Genomic DNA, 15,985 nt, shown 5'->3' with positions numbered 1-15,985 from the left:
GATGGTATCATGAATTTCCCCTTGGAAATCCCTCATAGCTAACATCTCTTACTATCTTTCCCACACATAATTGTCACATCTCAAATCAACTGGGCACCCAATACAAAAATGCACTTTATTATTAGTAGGTCCCCAGAGGGCACTATTCAAATACATATAGCAATGGAACGTCATATAGCTATTATCATTAACCTCAATCATTTGGTAAGTCACTGTCAACTTGAGGCAGCTCTAGGCTTTGTGAGGCCTTAGGCAAAATTTAGACATGAGGCCCTACTCACACCCTTTGCAGGGCTTAAGGAAGAACCCCGGGCTGGAGCATCTTATTACTGCTGCTGCTTGTGTGGGTGGGATGTGTACTGCGCCAATCACATGGGATGAATAGGAGAGGGGGGTCAGCAAGGATGGGCGCAGTACACATCCCACCCACAGAAGCAGCAGCAGTAGTAAAATGCTCTGCCTCAGGGTCCTTCCTTAGCCCCTGAAGAAGAAGGCGGGGGTAAAAAGGAAGGAGTGGGTAGGAAATGAGTGATGGGTAGAGTAGAACTGGAGTGAAACTGGGGGATCTTGGTCTGTATAGGGATAAAAAAGGAAGAGGATTTGCGCTGGCATGAGGGGGGGGGGGGGGATAGATGGATGTCAATGGGACTGGAGCGGGATGGGGAATACTGTTGGTTGGTGAGGAATAGCCATTGTATAATCCAAGCAAATGGGCTGGCAGGGAGGGGGAAAGAAAGGAAGAGAGAGTATGGCGTGGGTGGTATGTTCAGGAGAGGGCACTGACTGTATGGCAGTGGGTGGTCTGTGCAGGAGGGGGGCACAGATTTTATGGCAGTGGTCTGTGCAGGAGGGGGGCACAAAGTGTGTGGCAGTGGGTGGTATGTGCAGGAGAGGGCACTGACTGTATGGCAGTGGGTGGTCTGTGCAGGAGGGGGGCACAGATTTTATGGCAGTGGTCTGTGCAGGAGGGGGTCACAGAGTGTGTGGCAGTGGGTGGTATGTGCAGGAGAGGGCACTGAGTGTATGGCGGTGGGTGGTATGTGCAAGACAGGGGCACGGAGTGAATGGGGGTGGGTGGTATATACAGGAGGGGGGCACAGAGTGAATGGGGGTGGGTGGTATGTGCAGGAGGGGGGCACGGAATAACTGGTGGTGGGTGGTATGTGCAGGAGGGGAGCAGGGAGTGAATGGGGGGTGGGTGGTATGTGCAGGAAGGAGGCACGGAATAATTGGTGGTGGGTGGTATGTGCAGGAGGGGGGCACGGAGTCATTTAGGGTGGGTGGGTGGTATGTGCAGGAGGGGGGCTCGGAGTGAATGGGGGTGAGTGGTATGTGCAGAAGGGGGGCACGGAGTAATTGGTGGTGGGTGTTATGTGCAGGAGGGGGGCACAGAGAGGTTTAGTGTGGGTGGTATGTGCAGGAGGGGGGCATGGAGTAATTGGTGGTGGGTGGGTGGTATGTGCAGGAGGGGGGCTCGGAGTAATTGGTGGTGGGTGGTATGTGCAGGAGGGGGAGAGGGAGTAATTTAGGGTGGGTGGTATGTGCAGGAGGAGGGCACGGAGTATTTGGTGGTGGGTGGGGGTGGGTGGCATGTGCAGGAGGGGGGCTCGGAGTAATTAGTGGTGGGTGGTATGTGCAGGAGGGGGGCAGGGAGTGAATAGGGGTGGGTGGTATGTGCAGGAGGGGGGCAGGGAGTGAATAGGGGTGGGTGGTATGTGCAGGAGGGGGGCAGGGAGTAAATAGGGGTGGGTGGTATGTGCAGGAGGGGGGTGCAGATGGGTTAAAATATATGGTGTGAACAAGCCCCAGCACTGCAGAGACCACTGGTATGCACTGAGGAAGTGAAGCTAGCTGCGCACACACACAGCACTAGAACTGGCCTCGCACCTCCCAGCAGACATTGCTCTCAACCCCCCCCCCCCCATCTCAACCCTCTTCCTCAAGTTGCTGTATAGAAATGTCTCCTGGAAATGTGCAAAACCCCGCCAACTTGCCACATTGCACACACCCTGCAGAATAGACTCGCTCTGCTTGTATCCTTCCCCGTGGGATCTCCGATCCCAGGCAATGAGCTCTCAGCGTCCCATTCACTCCCATCTAAGCACTTGTCAGCTGCAGCTCCGCCTCCTCCCTTGTTGTAAGATTTTTGCCGACAGCACTGGAGTACACTGAGCGGGAGTGCCAGAAAGAGCTGAGAGAGAGAGGGAGGATAATCCATGCCCGTGCGCAACCGCGTTTTTAGAAACGTAACAGGAGCCAGAGAGTGACAGGCGCGGCTTTGTCTCATCCATGGGTGCTCTGTGGGCCAGACTCAGAATCGGCTCTTAGGCAAATTAGGCAGCTGCAAGGCCCCTATTAGCTCTGGGCCTTAGGCGACCGCCTAATTTGCCTAATTAGAGAGCCGCCTCTGTTTGTAGTAATATTTTCCCTCTTATTTAACATAAACTCTGATTCCTATTTTTCTGCTTAGTTCTCTGAATTAACATAAAGTCTACATTTCTAATTTCCTTGCTAATATACTGTTTACTATTTCATACACTAACAACAACATGAATATATTTTACCACTCACTATTAATTCATGTCATACAATAGGTGGACTCATAACACACATATCTTATAACAACTGATCAAATTAAACTGAATACTGTTCACCTTATGAAATTAAAAAGGCTTGATTCCTCAAAACTGTAGCCCAACAGGATCAGTTAACCATGATATTCCCCATTGATTAATAACTTTTAGACATTGGTTAAGGTGCTCTCCCTCTCTGTAGCTCCAGGCCTTTCTTCTACTTTCTGTAGGACTGAAAAATTGTCATCAGTACTGAGCAGTGTCTTGCTGAAGACAAAAACCACCCACCTGGCAACAAGCACTCAGTCTCATTACTCAGCACCTGTTGTCAGACATACATTATAGTACAACGACCACTGTAGTAGCATATAGCACCTTCAGCCAAGCAGAGCCTCACCTGATACTTTGCTTACCACCATTATAGTGCCACCCTGGGCGGCACAGTGGTGTAGTGGATAGCACTTTCACCTAGCAGTAAGAAAGGTCGCTGGTTCGAATCCCAACCACAACACTACGTGCCTGGAGTTTGCATGTCCTCCCTGTGCCTGCGTGGGTTTCCTCCAGGTACTCCGGTTTGCCTCCCACACTCCAAAGACATGCTGGTAGGTTAATTGGATCCTGTCTAAATTGTCCCTAGTATGTATGAATGTGAGTTAGGGACCTTAGATTGTAAGCTCCTTGAGGGTAGGGACTGATGTGAATGTACAATGTATATGTAAAGAGCTGCGTAAATTGACAGCGCTATATAAGTACCTGAAATAAATAAATGATAGGTCTCCAGTCCTTTAGATGTTGATCTACCTGAGGCTGATGTGCAATTTTATTGAGAATGAATCATAGGAGGCTTATGATAGCCACAGAAACCTGATGGGCATAATCATATTCCTAGAAAATGAACAGATTTATATCTTTACTAAATCATTACAGTCTTACTTCGGACTGTAAAATTAGATGGAAATTTAAAAGGTAATCCACAAGATCCAAAAACATTGGCCTCTCCAAACTCCAGTATACTTAATTAAATGGAGTTCAAGATATGTCAAGGACTTGACACAGAACTTCCCAAATAACACAAAACTTTCAAGCTCTCAGACAATTGCAAATGTCAGCTCGATCTGCTCCTACAGATAAAAGCTAGAAGGAGCTAATCTTCAAATGCCAAGGATTCCTTTTAGAAAATCACTCTTTGTTAGCAGGATATACACACACACACACACACACACACACATATATATATATATATATATATATATATATATATATATATATATATATATATATATATATATATATAGTAATATTGAAGGTTCTTTAGCTTAGTGTAGAGCCTACCAGTGAGCTGAGTCCATGCCAGTTGTGCCATTTAAGGGCTTGTTGGCCCACGTTTATTAAAGGAAAAAATAAAACAAGTCCAGTAACAGAAGAGTTGCCTACACAGAGGGTTTCAGCTTTCCACAGCAACAATGTAAGTTACAAACAGAAAATGCCAAGCCACGTGGCTCTCTTTAGTAACACTACTGCTCAGGCTTTATGCTTCAGCTCTCTTGGCCATATAACAGAGTCCCTGTACAAACACTGTACCTCTTTTCCATTTTTTTGTGCTGCTCAGCCCACAAGCCCACAAGCTCGGGCCCTCTGTCTAACTATACCATGCAGACGTGCGTGCTTCTGCCTTGCATGCCTGGACTCCTCAGGAGGGTGGAGCCCAGAACCATGGTCAGGTGTCTACAAATAGCCCAGCACACACCTGACCAGTCAGTGTGCTGGTGAGACTGAGACTCAAAATCAGGACCGAAGCCTGGGGATTTCATCCCACCTGGATCGCTACAAAATCCCCGGGCTCCAGATCCCAAAATGGATTTTCCTAAACAATGAGGAAACTGAAAAGCCAGTTTCTTCCCAAATAAGCAAATCCCCTGGAGCCCCTCAACCTGCCTGGTTGAGAACCCTGTGTCCTTCCGCTGGTGGGGTACCACACTACCACATATCCCCCTTTGTTTCGACCCAGGAGGGGGTGGAACACACAAGTTTCTTTTGTTATCTCTGTGCCAAAATTAAATGTTACCATCTTTTTATTGAACACACCATGTAAACATTCACAGTGCAGGTGGAAAAAGTATGTGAACCCCTAGACTAATGAGATCTACAAGAGCTAATTGGAGTGAGGTGTCGGCCAACTGGAGTCCAATCAATGAGATGAGAATGGAGGTGTTGGTTACAGCTGCAAAATGGAATGCCGCTCTGTAAGTCTCCGTGTTTTCATAGATACTGCCATCATACCAAACAGAGTTGGGTGCTGGCTATGCACAAGTTAGTGGAAATAGAAAAGTCCTGGACTGCCGCACTCCATCAAAAAAGCATCTTTTATTAAATATATAAAGTCCAAAATCGCAGTTAAGTGACAGAAGTTGACACAACGGGGATCAAATCGCTAACGCATTTCACATCCGAAGATGCTTACTCATAGCTGATTTGATAAAAAAACAAAAGTGTATATATAACAAAAAGGAAAGGGAGGAAAAAAATGAATGAATGAAACTTCCAATCCGTAACGACAGGCAATTAGATGAACACACCTGATACACAATTGGAGCTAAATTCCTAAAAAGCAAATAGATGCATATAATGGTTCAATATAGTATAATACAATGTGAACAGAAAAAATATACAAATGGTATAGATAAAATAAGCCAAAATGAATTTATAGAAATATAACTATAGATAACCTGTTATGATGCATCTATAAATAGAAATATAGCAAAGAAACAACAAAATGCATATAATTCTGGGATGAGGCAGATATCCATTACGGCAAAAAAATATAAGGAAAAACAGCAAAAGGAAGTGTGTGTGTGATACCCACAAAAAGTAAAAGCCACATATATCAAACACTGCCTATATTGTTATGATCCAAAAAAAAAATATTGTATATAAAAATTTTATATATATATATATATATATATATATATATATATATAAATGGCACCAGAACATTTTCATATGACTAATAAAAGAAATATGCATATCAAATAGAGAATACAGTGAAATGAAAAATACTAGTAAAGTGATACTACATGTAAAAAAATATATGTATATTAAAGAATTTATATTCCATCTGAAAAGTTTGTTGTCTTGAATACACTGTCATTTGTAAATTGCTATACAAAGTAACGTTTATATCCTTTAAAGCAATTAATTAAAAGAAAAAGATACAAATGACCAGTGTAAAAACAGCCGGTTCTCTAGCTCAAATGTTTTAGATCCGTAGCCAGTTCTGCCTAAAAAATGGAAAACTGTAAGAATATAACCATCTAAACTTAGGCTAGAAACAGGACCGGAATTTAAAACATGACTTCAGATTCCCTTTCTTCGCTATTTATCATTTCAATGATCACTGAGAAACATTTTATTATTTATATGTATAGGGAGACAGGAGTCTCACTTCCTTCGCTGCAGACAATATTGATACTGCTAGCAGAAAGGAAAACTGACAATCCAATTGGAATAATAAGAGGAGTGACAGGAGGCAAAGAAGAGTCCGCTTTCTGTTCCAGCTGGTTACAGCTGCCCTGCCCTATAAAAAACACACCACCAAGAATTGTTGACTTGCATAAAGCTGGAAAGGGTTATAAAAGTATCTCCAAAAGCCTTGCTGTTCATCAGTCCATGGTAAGACGAATTGTCTATAAATGGAGAAAGTTCAGCACTGCTGCTACTCTCCCTAGGAGTGGGCGTCCTGTAAAGATGACTGCAAGAGCACAGCGCAGACTGCTCAATGAGGTGAAGAAGAATCCTAGAGTGTCAGCTAAAGACTTACAAAAGTCTCTGGCATATGCTAACATCCCTGTTAGCGAATCTACAATACGTTAAACACTAAACAAGAATGGATTTCATGGGAGGATACCACAGAGGAAGCCACTGCTGTCCAAAAAAAACATTGCTGCACGTTTACAGTTTGCACAAGAGCACCTGGATGTTCCACAGCAGTACTGGCAAAATATTCTGTGGACAGATGAAACCAAAGTTGAGTTGTTTGGAAGAAACACACAACACTATGTGTGGAGAAAAAGAGGCACAGCACACCAACATCAAAATCTCATCCCAACTGTGAAGTATGGTGGTGGGGGCATCATGGTTTGGGGCTGCTTTGCTGCGTCAGGGCCTGGACGGATTGCTATCATCGAAGGAAAAATTAATTCCCAAGTTTATCAAGACATTTTGCAGGAGAACTTAAGGCCATCTGTCCACCAGCTGAAGCTCAACAGAATATGAGTGTTGCAACAGGACAACGGCCCAAAGCATAGAAGTAAATCAACAACAGAATGGCTTAAACAGAAGAAAATATGCCTTCTGGAGTGGCCCAGTCAGAGTCCTGACCTCAACCCGATTGAGATGCTGTGGCATGACTTCAAGAAAGCAATTCATACCAGACATCCCAAGAATATTGCTGAACTGAAACAGTCCTGTAAAGAGGAATGGTCAAGAATTACTCCTGACCGTTGTGCACGTTTGATCTGCAACGACAGGAAACGTTTGGTTGAAGTTATGGCTGCCAAAGGTGGTTCAACCAGTTATTAAATCCAAGGGTTCACATACTTTTTCCACCTGCACTGTGAATGTTTACATGGTGTAGACGCTTCAAGTGTAGAGCTTTTAAGGACACTGCCACTCGCTTTTTCTTCGTTTAAGGGCTGGTCTTGCCCATTTTAATAAAAAAATAAGTTCAGCAAACACACGTGATTTTCCCTCATAGGGGTATTCAGCATTTCAATCTTGCTTAAAAAAAAACAACATTCAGCCCTTCTGGCTTGTACACGCAGCACTCCTGCTCTGGCCTTACCCTTTAGGCCTTGGTCTGTCTCCTACAGACTGGTCACTCACCAACACACTGCATACAGCTGGGAGCCTCGTGCTGCACTGGCTCTCACCTCTCTCCTAGGTGAAGCTCTCTTGACTCCCAGACGTCCTGTCTGCCTGGGGTGGAGCCCAGAACCCTAGTCAGGACATTACGTAAAGTTCAGCACACAGCTGACCAATTAGTGTGCTGGCTGTTCACGAATCATGGACCCCGGCAGGGTACCGCCCTGCTACATATCCTGCCCACCCTGTTTCGACCCCTGAGGGAGCATAACACACCAGCCTAATCTTTTCAACTTGGTACCTCTATCAGCCACAAGGGCCGTAACTTGTCTTACGTAATTTTTAAAGGGAAACTCTACTCCCTGTCTTATCAGATGACTTTCCTTGTGTCCCCCTGCTACACTGACTTGGGTACTACAAAGACACCCTTGTGTCTTTTTACGTGTGTGCTTCCAAAAGTGCCATCTGCCTATTTTCCTGATGGCCACACTTTTAAACCCTTAATAAAAGATGTAGGCTCTTTTATTTGGGAATCAAACTCTTTTAATGTCGCCTTGTTAAGCTTTGGGCCATTTCCCTCCCTTTACTGCACTGTTAACCTCTGTTGTGTCTGTCATACCATTCCACATCTTATAATATTTTTCAGGGTTAGCAGCAACTATTTCAACTTATCCATCTGGTCTACCGTTATTTTTGTTGTCCCCCAAGGTAACGTCACTAACCACTGACTCCATTGGCACATGATCCTCTTTCAGCAACTGTCCTGACATTTGCACATATCACTTTTGTTTAAACTAGACTGTGGCAACACATTTTTAAACAAGGCAGGTTGCAGTACCCCTCCCTCACAACTGTGAGCAGGTGGTGCTATATTCAACACATCAACCTTTACATTTTCAAACATAACAAAGGGGAGGGAACTTTAAACCTCAGAAACACAAAATGTCCATACCATTCATTACTCTGTTCATCCTTTTCACCTTTTTACTGGACACTCAGTGACTTCTAATCTTCCTTTATGAATACCACGACAACATCCTCAACATAAACATTGCCCAGGCATAAGGGTGGCAGCTGTATTAGACATTATTAGTGTTTCTATTTTACTCAAACTTGCACTATTATTACTTACTCCTTCAGAAGTGGTCTGTCTGGGACTTCAGATTAGCGTTTTTGCTAACTGGTGTGTTTCTACATTTAACTGTTCAGAGATTTCTCCCTCCTCATCACATGCCTTGAGTAAAATACTAACCAGTACCTTGGCTGTCCTATTGTATGCCTCAGTCAGCCTATTTTTAAAATTATGATGCAGAGCGGTCCACACTCTTACATAATAGGTTCTGTGTATGGGGACCTGCTAGCCTGTAGACTTGGCAAGCTTGTGACACTTATATAGGTACTTAACCATCTATTATCCATAACAGATTTTCAACTCCTCCCTTGAAGTTGTGGGGGCCTCACTTATCTTAGTACCCTTTCCCAACTGATTTACCCATGGTGTATATCAATTGGCGCTAAAACCCCAACCTGGTTCACCTGAATCTGCAGTACTGGACCACATAGCTTCTCTTCTACCGTGCATGCTGGGCACTGGGAAATAGGCCACTCTTGCACAGAGACAGGGAGGGAAGGTAGCATACACACTCTGTGCACTGGGAAATAAGCCCCTCTTACACAGGGAAGTGACAAGACTGGGGTGGCACACTCTTTCAAAGGAAAGGCTGGAGGTCACACACAGGAAACCCTCGTTGTCTGTTCCAACAGATTTTCATAAATAAAATCACTACAAAAATGACAATAAGGCAGAGCTCAAAATTTCCACCTACCCGCTCACATTACGCGAGTGGAAATAAGTTAGGGGTGAGTGTGGAGCTGCATCGAAGGGGGGCGGTTTCCATCCAGGGTTGTCTTAACATACGGGCCAACCTGGGCACTGCCCAGGCGCCCCAGGTGCATGGGCGACTCCTGCAGTTCAGTCCTCCCCCTGGCGCTCCTCTAGCAGCACTTTTGTATGGATTAAGGAAAAACAGAGCATTTGCTGCTTGTGTGTGTGGGATGTGTACTGCTCCGATCACATAGGATGAACAGGAGAGGAGGACAGGGAGGATCAGAGCAATATACAGCCCATCTACACAAGCAGTAGCAGTGGTAAGATTGTGGCCAGATCTAGGGGTCTACCCCCCGCCCACCACCACCCCAGAGTTCAGCTGCACCCCCCAAAAGCCCTCCACCACACCTAATGCTGTGCCCGCAGTCTCCCATCCCTGCACGGCACACAGCTTTAGCACAGGCACTGAGAGCTCCTTCTCCCCATCTGATTCCATTACACACAGCTACCATGTGTGGAGCTGACTGCAGCAACTGTGCTTCCTTTCTGACCATGGAATTCCACAGGTCAGAACTAAACACAGTAGCCAGCTATATACAGTGCACATCCTGACTACTGTATGTGTAAGGGAAGCGTATTTCAGCTCCAGTGCCAGTGTGCTTTGTGGGGAGCAGTAGATCTTAGTGACTGTTCAGGCCTGTGTACAATGCATGGATGGGAGACAGAGCTCTGCCCAGTGACCCTTGTACTGTGCCCTCCTACTCCCCATACTGTGCCCTCCTGCCAACCCTGTACTGTGCCCTCTTACCCCCCATACTGTACCCTCCTTCCCAGCCCTCTACTGTGCCCTACTGCCTACCATACTGTGCCCTCCTACCCATCTTGTGCTGTGCACACCTGCCCACTCTGTACTGTGCACACCTGCCCACCCTATACTGTGCCCTCCTACTCACCCTGTACTGTGCCCTCCTGCCCACCCTGTACTGTGCTCTCATGCCTACCATACTGTGCCCTCCTGCTCACCCTGTACTGAGCCCTCCTGCCAGCCCTGTACTGTGCCCTAGTACCCACCCGGTACTGTGCCCTCCTACCCACTCTGTACTGTGCCCTCCTGCCCCCCATACTGTGCCCTCCTGTCCAACCTGTACTGTGCCCTCCTGCCCCCCCCATACTGTGCCCTCCTGCCCACCTAGTACTGTACCCTCTTGCCCACCCTGTACTGTGTCCTCCTGCCCCCCATACTGTGCCCTCCTACCCACCCTGTACTGTGTCCTCCTCCCCCCATGCTGTGCCCTCCTGTACACTCTGTACTGTGTACAGACATACATATATGCAAGCCATTGATGGCTGGTATAGGCATTTATGACAGGGAAGCAGTGTGCACAGGGAGGGGGATAGAGTAAAAAAGAGTGAGAGCAGTGTGTACTGGGGGAAAAGAGGGTCAGTATATACAGGGGTGTAGTGTGTAGAGAGGGTGGGACAATGTGTATAGGGGCTGGATCAAATAATAATTTACAAGGGTGTGTTTAGGGGTGAAATTAGGGGCAGGACAGGGTAGGGGTTTGGTGGGGCAACTGGTGGTGAGTAACTCTTAAGGCCAAGCAAGTAGCTCTGGATTTGAAATTTTGAGTCCTGAATAAAGTTAAATATGCCTCCCCTAATATTCCATACTATTTCAGTTACAAATGGATGACAGAGGTCAGCTCTACTTTTAGTGCTTTACTGAGGCACATAAGCTAGAGGTATACATTACTTAGCCCACTGCATACGTTTATATTTAAAATCTTCCCGGGAAGCTGTCTGCTAACCAATGACTTAATAGCTCTAATTATTCTTATTATTGCTAGCAGTGCCTCGACAAAGCACAGTAAAATATAACCTAATACAAATTTCAGCTATAAGGAAAGGTGCTTAAGCAAGGAATTCATCAGTCACTACCTTTACTTTTACATTCCCCCTTATCTTGCCAGCTTTCAAGAGGCAGTGTAGTTTTTAGACAGAGCTAGAGACAGCTTATGTAGACTGCCGTGAAAAAGGAAAAAGACTAGTAAGTGAATTTGTCTCTTACTTTTACACTATAAATTTCAGGCGAGGTCACCACTCTCTCTGTCAGTAGAACTACATGTACCAGCCTGCTAACCTATTAAATCACCATGTCATTTAGCAATCAGCCAGATTCTTGCAACTCTCTAAATATGCACTTTACCTGAGTGCCAAACCATAGGGACTTCTCAAAACCCATAACAGTTTCTGCTATATCTTCAAGTATGGTAATGTGTTAGTAATTGGGGACAAACTTCCCACTCTCACACTCTCGCTTGTAAGTGTGTCCAACTTACCACGGACGCAAACACTTACCACATCCAATTTACACATTAATACGCCTAGGTGGATATACCAGCCGTTAAGGCAATATGCCTTGATCTTCTTGAGGTTGAAGCAACCCTAATGGTAGCTACTTCTAGGAACCCAAACATTCAAAAGGTTGGTTTGACATCAATCCAGACATAGACAGATTAACATAAAATAAATAACTACTCACAGAGGTTCTTTAATGGTTTATAGATGAGAGGTTCCACACTTACCCAACCACAGAAGTCTCCAAACAATAATAATGATAAAATACTCACTGAGTATTTAAGAGTTGAAATAATTGAAGAGTTCAATTTCAAGTTCAAGCTTCAAACAATCCAAATGAACTGAGCCATTTTGTTTTGGGGGGCTGGCTAAATGACCAGCAGCAACCAACGTCTGTGAGTAGTTTCAAATCAGATAAGAATTATTTGACATGCGCTATACACACATGTGGGAGGTCTGCTTACAATTCGAGACCGCCAAAATTTGTTATTATCGTACAGCTTTTTTTATAATCTTTACACAACATTGATTAACGTCATTGACAAGTTAAAAGTTGCACAAGGGGTTCTCCTTGAGATAAGTCCCAAGGGCGTGGGGTTCGTTGATGCCCCCTGTAAATGCTTGTAGGTTGTCACGCAGTGCTGAGTTGTAATTACTATGCAGAATTCTATATATGCAGAAATAGATTTTTGAGACATAATAAGATCAAAGTTAAAATAGCTGCAATTCATACAAATGATAGACAGTTAGGTGATTAAAATGATCACTTCAAACCAAATCCCTACACATCATGACTAACGTGGAACATTGTGGAATGATGTGATTGGCAATGGATGTACATCATGAGGATTTTTACAAAAAAAATGTCATAAACTGTGTTTGTTTTTTGTTTTTTTGCTGTTTAAATTATTTTTGTGAATAAAAAGGGGTACTATGTACCCCATACTCTTTCACTTGGTGGGGGGAGTGTATCTGCGTGCCCCTTTATTTTAAATTCCCAGATTCCAATAAGTCCCCTGTCCTCAGACCCCTACAAGAACCGGGCCAGGGTTGTGGGGAAGATGCCGTTGTCCTCATACCTCCCCCATGTTGAGGGCATGTGGCCTATTATGGTTCAGGAAGAAGGGTGCATTCTTGTACCCACCCATATCAGGCCACCTACGCTGGGGGACCTCATGCATTTTTTATTTTTTTTTATTTTTGCATGGAGTCTTTGCTAAAATCTGTTCTGGATATATGCATATTTTTTTTTTTGGGGGGGGGGGGGGGGGGATGCTACACAATTTTTTTTTTCATTCATCCTGTATGCATGTCATTTGAGGTCAATCAGGTATCATATATGCATATTTATGGTGTGCAAAGCTGGCCTAATGTAAGTCTTCAACACAACATATATTTCACTCAAGTTCAGCCTTAAATTAAAATAATGCTTGTGCATGCCCAGTTGACAATCCTTTTTTGGATGCTTCATTTTTTTATTGTTAGTTTTAATCAGAGTGCTTTAGATGTTCATTGTACCATAATTTGTTACAGAATGAAACACTATTACTATAAATAGGATATGTTACAAGCTATTCCTACTGTGCTTGCAGTGCATCTCCATATAACTCCTAATTTATATTTTACTTATATATATAATTATATTTACTTTTTTTCTCTTTTAGGACTTTGAGCATGTTTTTACAGAGTATGGGAACTGCTACACTTTTAACCACAATACACCTAATTCAAAAAGCATTAATACAGTAGGGAAAGGATTAAGTGTACTATTCGATATCAAACAGGTCATTATGCAAATTATCTTTGAATCATTAAACACTATAATATACTTTCATTGCAAGCATGTCTGTTTTGTTACATCCCTGGTGTTGGGTGCTATAATTTATTAACTGGCTTGTTACTTAAAAAAACAGTGGGAAACTCACAAAATTCAATAATAAATTATCCATATCAATAATATGTGCTAGTTACTGTACAATGTTTTTGCTTGCATTGCTTGGCAGTGAAGGGAATCATCTGCTACTTTTATGGGTACGTTTGTGAACATGCTTTTCTGCTGTTAGCATGACCCTCCACATACTCATGCACCCTGCATTGAGTATGATCAATGATTAGTATAGACCAGCTTTTTTCATTTTTTTTTACCCCAGAGGAACCCCTGAACTTATTTTCAGGTCATGGGGAACCCATGCTAAACAAATTCATTAGGTCTCAGTGAGGAAAAACCCATTCTACATTGCAGGCCAGTGGGAAGAATGCCCCTCTTACAGTGATGGTCAGAAGGCCCCTCATAGAGCAAAATGATCATTGGAGTAATTGTTGCATTGACCCTGGAACTATGCAGGCATCATCAAATGGGAAGTAAATTAGTCACAGTTCAAGGAGCTACTAGCTTTGATGCAACCCTGGTTGACAGTGACTGGTATAGAAGATGGGAACTGGGAGTGCATTGTTTCAAACCCCATCAAAGGAAATTCCTCAATTCACATTTAGCGCATTCACAAATATGACCACGTGATATAGCGCACTTGGGGGTTATTTCGCTAAGAGTTAAATAACGGTCATACAATGCAGTAACAATTGTGCAATAGTAACAATTGTAACAATAGGGCATCCCTATTTTCTATCCAAGTTATCACCTAAATAAACAAAAACAAAACAAAAACCTGTGAAGCCTGTGAAGGAAATGTGCAAATTCCTGTTGCCTGGCTGTGAGCAAGGGAAAGGCCCGTAAATCCAGCGGCTCCTATGGGAGAAAGAATATTTTTGTGTGACTGTTGCAGATTTAGTCAATGCTTGATGCACCCCGGGTTTTGGGATGCTTGTAAGTCACTGAACCATCTATCCAAAGAACAAGACCAACTAAATACGTTTTCAGATTTGGATGGATAATGCACTAATATTGTGTTACAATACATACTGTAGCTGCATGTTTAACAACAACCCTTTAATCTTGGTAATACCTTCAAATATGCAGGGTTTATCTGTGTTTTCATAGAACTTCTGCTTGTATGTTTTCAGGAAAATTGATATCTTTTCCTCTTGTTGTATTGAGATGACATTTTGGATATACAGTATATGTTTATTACAGTAGTAACAATGGCTCTTCTTTACCAGACCGAATTCACAGATGATCCAACACTGGGCTTTGTGGATGCTGGGATAACATTTGTGATACACTCACCAAAGATTCCTCCCCGATTTAATGGTCTGGGCTTGCACAGTCCAGTGGGGATGCATTCACATACTTCCATCAGACTCTACAAGGTATTTATATGTTTAACAGATAGGCAAATGAAGTTCCAGATGTTTCTGTTGATAGATCATTTCCAATGCAAATATATAACTCACGCACAGTTTTTAAACAGGAAGAGCAAATTAAAAGGTTTTACAAGGCACAGAGGTGACTCTTCAATTAAGTGTGCATATTTAATGTTCTCTCTCAAAGATAGATGACACTGCTGCAACTCAGCAGGTTATAAAGCCAATAAATGTCAGCTTCCCATCATTAGTATAGCTTTGAAGAATATGCTAATGATTCTAGGGAATTTAGACATTTTAAAATAGTGCTTAGTTACTATTAGATTCAATACGTTCTTAAGCAGATCAAATAGTTTTTGAACAAGCACAGTTTGTACTGTACTGGTACAAGCTCATGTATAGTCAGAGGACCTTGGGCATTAAACTATACTGTATGCAAACCCATACAATTTAATGTAATCTTAAAAGTAATTTCCAATCTTTTCAAGCCTATAGCTTTCATTAACATATATGGAGATCCTGCCATGAAAGTCCTTGTTCAGGGCAAGCAACGCACTGTCCCTGTCTCTTAGGTGTTCTGCGTCGTTACCCTGTCCTACTGGCTTCCAATGCAGACCATATTAGTGATACAGGAAACAGTAGTGACATTGAAGTCAGCACAAAGAACCACTGAGCGCTGCAGGGTGGGCAGGAGATAGGAACTCCTGGAAGTGTTGGCTTCACATCAGATTTTGACGTATGATTGCTCATCAACCATACTTTGATAGTGCTTGCAGCAGGAGAGGTGAATTTTCACATTCTTGTTTTTTTTTTTAGATTTAGTTAGCATTTTAATTTGTTCACAGGGTAACTTTAAGCAAGCTAATGTCAGTCAGTTAGGCCTCATGCATACTGGACATTTTGCTAACTCTCCTAGAATCCTTTCCTCCTGGCAGCAGAGATTTGGTAGAAAAAAATGCATAATGCTTGTCGACTCGTGTAACATGTGTTTAGGGTTTTTTATGCACGTCAAGTGATTAGGCATTAATTAATATCATTTGCCAGAATAATAATTTATTCAGGCTATTGAAATTAATTAACACTCAAGCACTAAATAGGCCTAGCA

At 43.3% G+C, this 15,985-nt stretch overlaps 1 protein-coding gene across 1 annotated transcript in view; it reads left to right on the top strand.

The window, feature by feature from the left end:
- ASIC5 (acid sensing ion channel subunit family member 5) overlaps window positions 1-15,985 on the top strand; it is a 75,918-nt gene that overhangs the window by 16,100 nt on the left and 43,833 nt on the right. Inside the window, exons 4-5 of the mRNA XM_073614384.1 lie at window positions 13,284-13,403; window positions 14,737-14,886. Of these exons, the coding sequence (XP_073470485.1) occupies window positions 13,284-13,403; window positions 14,737-14,886 (270 nt within the window). The remainder of the gene's footprint in view (window positions 1-13,283; window positions 13,404-14,736; window positions 14,887-15,985) is intronic.

Source organism: Aquarana catesbeiana, linkage group LG01 (genome assembly GCF_042186555.1).
Source record: "Aquarana catesbeiana isolate 2022-GZ linkage group LG01, ASM4218655v1, whole genome shotgun sequence".
Classification (NCBI taxonomy): Eukaryota; Metazoa; Chordata; class Amphibia; order Anura; family Ranidae; genus Aquarana; species Aquarana catesbeiana.
This window is presented reverse-complemented; position numbering and strand designations above follow the sequence as displayed.